Source organism: Dama dama, chromosome 17, assembly GCF_033118175.1.
Source record: "Dama dama isolate Ldn47 chromosome 17, ASM3311817v1, whole genome shotgun sequence".
In the NCBI taxonomy this organism is placed as follows: Eukaryota; Metazoa; Chordata; class Mammalia; order Artiodactyla; family Cervidae; genus Dama; species Dama dama.
In genome coordinates, this window is record NC_083697.1 from 28,452,406 (window position 1) to 28,464,631 (window position 12,226).

Consider the following 12,226-nt stretch of genomic DNA (forward strand, 5'->3'; position numbering starts at 1 on the left):
TGTGTAGAAAATCCAGAGAATCAAGGGAAAAAACTGTAACAACTAAATAGCGAGTGTAATAAGATTGCAGGATACGAGGTTAATATGCAAAATTCAGGTTTTTTTCCCTAATTACCAACAATGAATTTGAAGTGAAAAACACCACCATTTACACTAGTACTCCCCAAAATGAAATACCTTCATATAAATCTAACAAAATATATATATATATAGCTACATGAGGAAAACTGTAAAATTCTGAAGAAAGAATTTAAAGAAAAAGCTAAATGTATAGATTTTCCATGTGCATGGAAGACTCGATATTGTCAAGATGTTAGCTCATCTCAACTTGATCTATAGATTCAATGTAATTCCAATCAAAATTCCCACATGTTGTTTCATGGATATCAACAGGCTCATTCTAAAATTTATATAGATATGCAAAAGACAAAGAATAACTAGCTCAGTATTGAAGGAGAAAAATTAAAAATTGGAGAACAGACCCTATTCACTTAACAAGACTTACTATAAACCTAAAGTAATCAAGACATTGTGATTTGGTTAACATGAAGTCCGTATATTAATGGAACAGAATAGAGGGCTCAGAAATAGATCCACATAGTCAACTGATATTTGACAAAGCAACAAAGGCAACCCAATGGAAGAAAGATAGTCTGATGGTAGATCTACTATTGGACATACATATGCAAAACAAATTAATCTAGATCAGACCTTATGCCCTTGATAAAAATTAACTCAAAGTGGATCATAGACCTAAATGTAAAATGCAAAACAATGAGACTCATAGAAGGTAACATAGGAGAAAATCTAGATGACTGTAGTTATGGAGATTACTTAGGAAAAACAGGAAATCCATGAATAATTGGTAACAATTATTTATTTCAATTTAACATTGAAAACTTCTGCTCTGTGTAAACAATGTCAAAAGATTGAGCACACAAGCCACAAACTGGGAAAAAAATGTTTACAAAACACATCTGATAAATAACTATACAAATATACCAAGAATGTATTTTTTTACCTATTATTGGGTTATAGTTGATTTACCATGTTCTGTTGGTTTCATATATCCAACAGAGTGAATTTGTTATATATGTATCCCCTCTTTTAAAAATTGTTTTCTTGTATAGGCCATTATAGAGTATTTGAGTAGAGTTCCCTGTGCTATACTGTAGGTCCTTATTAGTTATTTATTTTATGTATATTAATAGTAGTATGTGTATATCAATTCTAATCTTACAATTTATCCTTCCCCACACCCTTACTCCCCAGTAACCATAAGTCTATTTTCTACATCTATAACTCTATTTCTCTTGTGTGCTTGCATGCATGCTAAGTCTCTTTAGTCGTGTCTGACTGCAGCCCACCAGGCTTCTCTGTCCATGGGACTCTCCAGGCAAGAACACTTGAGTGGGTTGCCATCCCCTCCTCTTTGTGTTTTGTAGATAAGTTCATTTGTAGACTTTTTTAGATTCTACATATAAGTAATATCATATGATATTTGTCTTTCTCTGTCTGGCTTACTTCATTATGACATTCTTTAGGCCCATCCATGTTGTTGCAAATGGCATTATTTCATTCTTTTTTATGGCTGAATAATATTTCCTTGTGTATATGTACTACATCTTTTTTATCTATTCCTCTGTTGATGGACATCTAGATTGTTTCCATGTCCTGGCTATTATAAATAGTGCTGCAGTGAACATTGTGGTGCATGTATCTTTTCAGTTATGGTTTTCTCTAGATATATGCCTAGGGGTGGGATGGCTGGATTGTATGGTAGCTCTGTTTTTAGTTTTTTAAGGAACCTCCATACTGTTCTCCGTAGTGGCTGTACCAGTTTGCATTCCCACTAACAGTGTAGAAGGGTTTTTTCTTCTCCACAGCCTCTCTAGCATTTACTATTTGTAAATAAAATATACCAAGAGCTTTTAAAACTCAATAATAAGAAAGCAGACAACCTGATTAAAAAGGGCAAAAGATCTTAAAAGGCACCTCATTGAAGAAAATATACAGATGACAAATAACCATATAATAATGTTCCCAACATCGTATGTCAATACTGAATTGCAAATTACAACAATAAAATACCACTATACATCCATTAGAATGGTCAGAAATCCAAAACATTGACACCATATGCTGGTGAGGAGACAGAACTACAGGAACTCTAATTCATCACTGCTAAGAACACAAAATGGTGCAGCCAGTTTGAAAGACAGTTTGGCAGTTTTTTACAAAACTTGATATACTCTAACTATATGATTCAGCAGTCACTCTCCTTGGTGTTTTTTATACAAATGGGCTGAAACATTTTGCCCACAAAAACCTGCACACAGATGTTTATAACAGCTTTGTCCATAACTGCCAGAGTTTTGGGGGGTGCTAAGGCTTAATCTCCTTGTCAGTATCATACTCCTGTTTCTTCCAAACTCTCCATCATGTCATAAACTTTTTCTTGTTAATGGTACTTTACTGAATTATAGTCAACATACCAGAAAGTGCACAGATCTTGGAAGTGTACACAGCTCCATGAATGTAGACAAATGTATGCACTGGAAAGCCATCACTCAGATGAAGATAATATAAAAGAGCTTTGCACAATATGACTTTACTGATCCCTCTTCTGCTCTTTAGCATAGTCAATAAGGCAGAAATAGATGTTGTTCTGGAACTCTCTTGCTTTCTCGATGATCCGGTGGATGTTGGCAATTTGATCTCTGGTTCCTCTGCCTTTTCTAAAAGCAGCTTGAACATCTGGAAGTTCACGGTTCACATATTGCTGAAGCCTGGCTTGGAGAATTTTGAGCATTACTTTACTAGTGTGTGAGATGAGTGCAATTGTGCAGTAGTTTGAGCATTCTTTGGCATTGCCTTTCTTTGGGATTAGAATGAAAACTGACCTTTTCCAGTCCTGTGGCCACTACTGAGTTTTCCAAATTTGCTGACATTGAGTGTAGCACTTTCACAACATCATCTTTTAGCATTTGAAATAGCTCAACTGGAATTTCATCACCTCTACTAGCTTTGTTCATAGTGATGCTTCCTAAGGCCCTCTTGACTTCGCATTCCAGGATGTGTGGCTCTAGGTGAGTGATCACACCATCGTGATTATCTGGGTCGTGAAGATCTTTTTTGTACAGTTCTTCTGTGTATTCTTGCCACCTCTTCTTACTATCTTCTGCTTCTGTTAGGTCCATACCATTTCTGTCCTTTATTGAACCCATCTTTGCATGAAATGTTCCCTTGGTATCTCTAATTTTCTTGAAGAGATCTCTGGTCTTTCCCATTCTATTGTTTTCCTCTATTTCTTTGCATTGATCGCTAAGGAAAGCTTTCTTATCTCTCCTTGCTCTTCTTTGGAACTCTGCATTCAAATGAGAATATCTTTCGTTTTCTCCTTTGCCTTTCGCTTCTCTTCTTTTCACAGCTATTTGTAAGGCCTCCTCAGCCAGCCATTTTGCCTTTTTGTATTTCTTTTCCTTGGGGATGGCCTTGATCCCTGTCTCCTGTACAATGTCATGAACCTCTGTCCAGTTCCAGAAAAACATCTATTTCTGCTTTATTGACTATGCCAAAGCTTTTAACTGTGTGGATCACAATAAACTGTGGAAAATTCTGATAGAGGTGGGGATACCAGACCACCTGACCTGCCTCTTGAGAAACCAGTATGCAGGTCAGGAAGCAACAGTTAGAACTGGACATGGAACAACAGACTGGTTCCAAATAGGAAAAGGAGTACGTCAAGGCTGTATATTGTCACCCTGCTTATTTAGCTTATATGCAGAGTACATCATGAGAAAGGCTAGGCTGGAAGAAGCACAAGCTGGAATCAAGATTGCCGGGAGAAATATCAATAACCTCAGATATGCAGATGACATCACCCTTATGGCAGAAAGTGAAGAACTAAAGAGCCTCTTGATGAAAGTGAAAGAGGGGAGTGAAAAAGTTGGCTTAAAGCTCAACATTCAGAAAACTAAGATCATGGCATCCGGTCCCATCACTTCATGGGAAATAGATGGGGAAACAGTGGAAACAGTGGCAGACTTTATTTTTGGGGGCTCTGCAGATGGTGATTGCAGACATGATATTAAAAGACGCTTACTTCTTGGAAGAAAAGTAATGACCAACCTAGACAGCATATTAAAAAGCAGAGACTTTTTAACTTTGTCAACAAAGGTCCATCTAGTTAAGGCTATGGTTTTTCCAGCAGTCATGTATGGATGTGACAATTGGACTATAAAGAAAGCTGAGTGCAGAAGAATTGATGCTTTTGAACTGTGGTATTGGAGGAGACTCTTGAGAGTCCCTTGGACTGCAAGGAGATCCAACCAGTCCATCCTAAAGGACATCAGTCCTGGGTGTTCATTGGAAGGACTGATGCCGAAGCTGAAACTCCAATACTTTGGCCACCTCATGTCAAGAGCTGACTCATTGGAAAAGACCCTGATGCTGGGAAATATTGAGGGCAGGAGGAGACGGGGAAAGGAGGAGAAGGGGATGACAGAGGATGAGACGGTTGGATGGCAACACCAACTCAATGGACATGGGTTTGGGTAAACTCCTGGAGTTGGCAATGGACAGGGAGGCCTGGCGTGCCGTCGTTCTTGGGATCGCAGAGTCGGACGCGACTGAGCGACTAAACTGAACTGCACTTCTGCTCTTGTGCTAGATTTATCATATATTTTACTTCTGCATTTGTATTATTTTTTCTTAAAAAGGCAAAAGTCTTTTTCTTTTTTTAAGTTAAAACAGTTCCTTATATTTTTCCACATATTCTCTGATTCTCTACTTTTCTTTCTGGCAATCTGAGCTTCCATGTGGTTTTTTTTACATTCAGCCTAAAAACCTTCCTTTAGTATTTCTTGTTGTGTAGTTCTTCTAGCAGTTAATTCTCTCAGCTTTTATTTGTCTGAAAATGTCTAATAATTGAAGTACATTTAACATATAACATTAGATTAGTTTCAGGTGCATAACAGTGATTTGATATTTGTACATATAGCAAAATGATCACCACAATACATCTATCGTACATCATTAAAATTTTTTTTCTTGGGATGAAAACTTTTAAGGTCTATTCTCTTAGCAGTTTTCAAAAATGCAGTACAGTGTGACTAACTGTAGTCACCATGCTGTACATTACCTTCACATGACTTATAACCCTAACCCTAACCCTAACTCTTCATATTATATATTCTTTGGGTTTTAACATACGTATTTAACGATATGCATACATAATAGTTTCAGTGCTCTAAAATTTTCCTGTGCTCTACTTGTTCATTCCTCCTTCATCCTGGAATCCACTGGGAACCACTGATTTGTTCCATAGTTTTGTAAACTTTAAAAAATTCCTCCTTTTTCTTGGAGACTTTCCTCCCAGAGACCTTCATTTTTCTGTTTCCCTTTGTGGTGGTTTTCTAGGTCTGTGGAAGACTGTATTCTAGAGCTTTCAGTGCTCTCCTGATTTCAGTCCCCTGTTTCCAAGTTTAAAATCTTTCACCTTTGCTGGTTTCCTCCTGGTTTTGTTAGTGTACATCCTCAAGTAACTGCCTAAAAGAAAGGATCCGTGAGAGCTAAACTTGTTGGACTCTTTGCGACCCTATGGACTGTGGCCCGCCTGGCTCCTCTGTCCTTGGGATTCTCCAGGCAAGAATACTGGAGTGGACTGGCATTTCCTGCTCCAGGGGAGTCTTCCCGACCCGGGGATCAAAGCTGGGTCTCCTGCATTGCAGGTGGATTCTTTACTGTCTGAGCCGCCAGGGGAGCCCAGCCATCAGACCTCACGTATGATCCCCTTTAATAATTTGTATCAAACACCAGGTTATCCATTCAATATAGATATTTAGTTTGCTGCCATTAAAAAATGTGCCACCCTGCCACTATGAGCTTCAATAAATTTGAGAACTCATATTATGACCAATCACCTTATTCCTCGTGAAAAAACTATTGTAAAATATAAAATGAAGTAAAGCTCATCATATTGCTATGACATTTTTAAAAAGTGATATAAGAAAGTTTATCACTTTTAAGTATTCACATATAGTTTTAAAATATTTCTTAATAAAAATACTTCTTTTAGGTTGACAAAGACTTTTTAATATATGATTTGTGTCTTATTGTATATTATCTATGTCTAGATAGATAAATCGATATGTGCTTTTTTATATTTCAGGAAGTATACTTTTTATGATATGGTGTGTAGCCTGGGTATTCTCAGGCCCTGAAGTTCTTCCTAATGGAGGTTTATTTGGACTGTTAATTATCTTTTATTGTGCCCTTATTGGGGGGAAACTTTTGGAAATCATTAAAATACCTTCAGTGCCTAAAATTCCTCCTCTCCTTGGTAAGTGAATAATTAGCTTTTCTTTGTCATTGACTATATGTAAATTATGACTATATTTTAGTCAGAGTAGATATAATTTAGAATTATTTCAATGTAATATGATCTATGATCTAGCTTTTTTATGTGTACTTACTATATATGTGTATATATAGCTTGCTTGTAGAAGTATTTATTCTCTATACACAGATTTTTCCTGAAATATATATATATTTTTAATATTTTTTGAAATATATTTTTAAATAATTTAAATATGCTCAATATGTGATTGTTGTTGCTTTATCATTTAATAGGACATTTTTAAATTAACTTTTACATGTTTTATAGAAAAGGAAAAACTTGAAAGAAACTGAATTTTTCTATGGATAACCTAATTCAAATAAAATTTGTTGTTGTTCAGTCACTAAGTCACAGTCAACTCTTTGCAGTCCCATGGGCTGTAGCCCACAAGTCCTCTCTGTCCAGGGGATTTCCCCGGGCAAGAGTACTGGAGTGGCTTGCCATTTCCTACTGCAGGGGATATTCCCAACCCTGGGATCAAACCTGTGTCTCCTGATTGGCAGGTGGATTCTTTACCACTGAGCCACCTGGGAAGCCCTCAAATACAATTACAAGATTCAAATACTATCGTGACTAGGGCACCAATATGTTTTATAGTTCTTGGGTGAGTTCCTTGGGCATCTCCACTATGTATATTAATTGGTGTATCATCTGCCTAAACAATGTTACACCCTATTTCTTCATCACCATTGTTATGTAACTCTCCAGGTAGACAAGAGGAAAATTAACAGAAAAACTTCTTTTAGAGGTGTGTTATATCTTCTAAGTATTCAATACATTCTAATATTTAGTTACTGCCAAAAGAGGTAATCACTCCGTCTTATCTCTAACACTCTTTCTGTGTTCATAACACCTTTCAGCACCTCACAAGTATTTACTGGATCTCTTTTCCACTTCTCCAAAGCGTCCACTCTAGTCCTAGCTCAGGCTATTAGTTTCTAACCATTCCATGAACTATGGCAGAGCCTTTTTTCTGGTCCCTACTTAGTTTTATGTCTATCTCATTTACCAATACCATCACATAGACAACGCAACACTCGTTATCTCACTTCCTGCCTAAAACTTACCCACAGTGCTTTACTCTGCCAAAACTGGGAGAAGTAGGGAGTAAAGGAAGCTTTCCATGATCTGGCCCCTCCTGCCCATTCCCCACTCCCAACTAGTCCTTAATGTTCCTTCAATACTGAATTACTTGTTTTACACCATTGAGATATATCATTTCTTATCTCCATTCCTTTATTTATGCTGTCTCCTCTACTTGTATGTAACCTATCCTTCACCAAAGTAATGAGAGATACAGTGTGTTTGAAGAAGGGATATTAAACATTTCTGTTTTCTGTCTTAGAAAAATGAACTGAATCAGACATGGTTTATTTTTTTCTTCTAAGGGATGTTACTGGCTGGTTTTGTCGTTAGGAATGTTCCATTCCTCAGTGATGTCACCTATATTAGTAATGAACTGTCTTCAACTTTAAGAAATACTGCCCTTACCATTATTCTAGTGCGAGCTGGGCTTGGACTCGATCCAGAGGTAGATTTCCAATTACACTTTGAATTTGGTTATTTTAAATATTAGAGGCTGCTGGAAAAGAAAAATTGGCAGAATTTTTCTTATAGTTGTTTCAGGTAGAGCAAAACTAAGACAAAAAACAAGATTTTGCAGAAATATTGGCACCTTAGTGTCTACTTCTGATCATATTACTAATATGAAAAGAAATCAGTGTGATGTAAGATCTCTTATTAGTAATAGTCTTTAATTATTTACATAGAGATAGATGTCCCTTATGCAGCATTTGTATTATTTTGGAGTTGTGGCTCTTCTGTGGAAAGCTCTTTACTTTTCAGTTAACAGAGGATAAGGTCATCCCATAAAAGGTTATTGCTTCTGTTTTGTTTTTTCAGAATGATTATGAATTTCAATAATATTATTCTTTCATGAATTTTTCCCACAGAAGTATGTTCCTGATTATATTTTTATAAAAGCTAATCTTTTAAGATATTTCTTAAAATATTACTATCAAGGAATCATAAATTAGTTTTTTAAAGATGGATATTCATAAATATAACAGCTATTCAGAATATAACAAATGTGGCAAATATATAAGATTGGTGAAAGTATTTGAAGAGCATAAATAATTATAGACAGTGATAAGTTATTATATTATCAGTAAAAAATTTGAACCAATGAGAAAATTTGAAAATTTTCTTTTTTAGTTAATTATGCATTTTTTATGTGATGTTCTCCTTTGGCATGTTATAATTATGACACTAATCACACAATTCATCCCTAAAAGTTAACTGATGGAAACAAACCTATAGGATACTTTCATTATACTATTTACTAGGAAGATTAAGGGAGGTAGAAATATTTATTTAATCACACAAAACTGAGTCATTATAATAATTAAAATAGAACAGCATTTTATAAAATATGAAATAGTTTATAATCCAATATATGATGACATATAAAATGATCTGTATTAGCATTCAAAGCATATGGAATATCTGGGAGATTTACTTCAATAAGATTATCACTCAAAAAAGACTATATAATTCAATATTGCTTAAAATAATCTTCTTATTGGCCACTACAAGCTTGTCTAAGTGTGACTATGTTTATATTTCAGGCTTTGAAGAATTTGAAGCGAGTTTGTATAAGATTGTCTATGGGTCCATGTCTAATGGAGGCTTGTTCAACTGCTGTTATTTCCCACTTCCTTATGAATTTTCCCTGGAAGTGGGCATTTCTGTTGGGGTAACTTTTTCTCATTTTTCTCTATGAAAATATCCAGTTAAAATGCTGGTTATTGAAATATTCAGAATATTGTATAGGAAAGTTTATCATTAAAATTCTTTTTACTGTGGTAGAGAATCTTGGAAATCATTTGGTCAGAAATAGAACCATGTCCTAAATCTACTATATCCTTGACAAATATTCATAGTTCCTAAGTGCTTAATGCTAAGATAATTCACTTTATCAGTTTATTTTTTCTCCTATATTGTAATCTATCTCCAGTTTTTTGTTTACTTTTTTTGGTTGTGCTGGATCTTCATTGCTGTGTGGGTTTTTCTCTAGTTGTGGAGAGCAGGGGCTACTCTCTAGTTGCAGTGAACAGGCTTATTGTGGTGGCTTCTCTTGTTGCCGAGCACAGGCTCTGCGGTGAACAGGCTTCCGTAGCTGTGGTTCTTGGGCTCTAGAGCACAGGCACAGTAGTTCTGGTGCATGGGCTTAGTTGCTCCGTGGCATGTGGGACCTTCCAGACCAGGGATCAAACCCATGTCACCTGCATTGGCAGATGGATTCTTTACCACTGAGCCAACAGAGAAGCCCTGTTTCTTAAATTTTTATTTTTTGGCTTTGCTGGGTCTTCCTTGCTATGTGTAGTCTTTCTCAAGTTACAGTGACTGGGGACTAATCTCTAGTTGTAGTGCACAGGCTTCATTGCTGTGGTTTCTCTTATTGCAGAACACAGGCTCTAAGTGTGTGGGCTTCAGTAGTAGAGGCACGCAGCCTCAGTAGTTGTGTTGCACAGGCTCAGTTGCACAGGCATTTGGGATCTTCTGAGACCAGAATTCAAGCCCTTGTCCCCTGCATTGGCAGATGAATTTCTAACCACCGGACCACCAGGAAAGTCCCTATCTCTATTTTTTAATTAATCTAATGGCCTTTTCCTTGTACACTATATAAGCACATATATATAATATGTATGTATTATGTATAGCATATGTATTTTATATATATGAAAAATATTTTATGTAGATATTATAACAAAAACAAGCAAACACTATTTTCCTAGATCCTGTGTCCCATCTATCTTTATCTGTTATCTATTTCTTTTCATGTCCAAGTTCTTCAGAATAATAGTCTATGATTACTATCTCTATATCTTGAACTTGTTTTCATTTTTCAATCCATTTAATTTTTGCCTCCACTTACCCATTCCAGTGGATCCCAGTATGCATTTCTAAAAGATTAGGGCATTTTCTAACTAAATTAACAATTTTTTGATATGCTTAGGTGACTCTCTTAAAATTTTGATCTACTCAATATTTAGTGGAATCTCTCAATCAATCAAAGGATTGTATATTTATTTTTTGTCCAGGTCTTGAATATATCTTTTATCTCCCCTCAGTTCTCTTTTATTTTGTCCTTTTGTAACTCCCTCCTCCATATCTATTAAGTTTTTCTTTATACTGTTCATCTATTTGCCTTTGCAGTACACACTGGAAAAATTTCTCTGCTTAGTTCTCTAGCCTTTTCCGTCACTCTACTATTATGCCTGTATCACCTATTTATTTATTTAATTTTGACAATTAATTTCTAAGAATAATAGTTAAATGTTATGAACAGATACAGTGTACTTTTGTGATTCTGAGGATATTTATAGTTATTCTGAAGTCATGTTCTTGTTGTTCACTGTTTAGTATATCTCTTTCCTCAGGTGTAAATTTTTCTATTTAATGAATACAGTGCCTCAATTCAAAGTATTGACTTCCCCCAAATAGTTGGTGATAATTTAACGGGCACTAATTTTTTAAGTTGAAGCCTACTATTAACTTGTGATTATTTTGCCTGTTGGCTGTTGCCTTCTTGTAGAGAATAGGCCACTCATGCTACCAAGCAAGTGTCCTTAGAAGATCAAACTGAGATTAAGATTCTTTTTTTTTTAAGTTGTACCACGTGGCTTTCAGGATCTTAGTTCTCCAACCAGGTATTGAATACAGGCCACCGCAGCAAAAGAAGTCCTAACCACAGGATTGCCAGGGAATTCACTAAGATTATTATGCAGATTATTTATTAAGGGCGCTCTCAGTAGAAACTTCTGAATAAATAAAGCCAGATAGGAGTGTAGGAAAAGTCAGTGGTTCCAAAACCTTGCTACTCATCAAAATCACCTGGGTAGCTTTTGAAAATCTGAGTAAGTAGAGGAGTGATGTTGGGAAGATGGCAGAATAGGAAACTCCAGCCTCACTTTCCCACATGAAGACACTATCATAACAATGTGAGGACCAGATTACCTTTATGTAACTCCAGAAACCACTTGAGAGGTTACAGCATTCCATGCAAGCCCAAGGCCAAGAAGAGGCACATTGGAGCAATTAGAACATTATATTGCACTTAACCATCATACCCCATGCCCCTCTTGCACAGCAAGGGGCAATCAGGAGGAAACACCCAACATTTGGCTTCTCCCTCAGGAGAAAAAGAAAAAGCTGGAACATTTGTTCTGCATTCTGGCTTTTTAAGAGGCTACCAAGGGACTGGTTTCTGTCTTGTCTGACTTGGAGCACTGACAGAAAAGAGAGTGGCACATTTTAGATGCCTGAGGTCCACTGAGGACAAAGTTTAAGTGCTGTGCATTGCTATACTCCAGAGATATTGCAGTACTGCTAATAGACACTTGGGATACTCTGGAGTAGGAAAAGGCCAAAGTGCAGCTGGAGATAATGCACCAAAGCCCAGAGAAGGCACATTCCAGAAAAGTTTGAGAGACTTCCAGAGTCTTTAGCTGGGCTGATTGGTGAAGGTCTTTCCCTAGTGATGAAATCCATAAAGACCAGGAGAGGTGGCTGTTTTTTCAAAACCCAAATTTCAGTAAAAGATAACAAGACATACAAAGCAACAGGGAATTAGGGCTCAATCAAAGGAACAAAATAAAACTCCAGACACCAGCCTTAAACATATAGAAATATATCAGTTACTCAACAAAGAATTCAAAATAACTATCATAAAGAGGCCTAGTGAGCTCAAAGATGTCACAAACATCTAAAAGAAATCAGGAAAATAATGCATGAACAAAGTGAGAATACCAACAAACATACAGA

At 36.3% G+C, this 12,226-nt stretch overlaps 1 protein-coding gene across 4 annotated transcripts in view; it reads left to right on the plus strand.

Moving 5' to 3' along the window:
• SLC9B1 (solute carrier family 9 member B1) overlaps positions 1-12,226 on the plus strand; it is a 73,320-nt gene that overhangs the window by 44,403 nt on the left and 16,691 nt on the right. For all 4 annotated transcript variants that reach the window (XM_061164305.1, XM_061164304.1, XM_061164302.1 and 1 more), the window contains 3 exons: positions 6,173-6,343; positions 7,789-7,931; positions 9,028-9,155. In XM_061164305.1, coding sequence (XP_061020288.1) covers positions 6,173-6,343; positions 7,789-7,931; positions 9,028-9,155 — 442 coding nt within the window. The remainder of the gene's footprint in view (positions 1-6,172; positions 6,344-7,788; positions 7,932-9,027; positions 9,156-12,226) is intronic.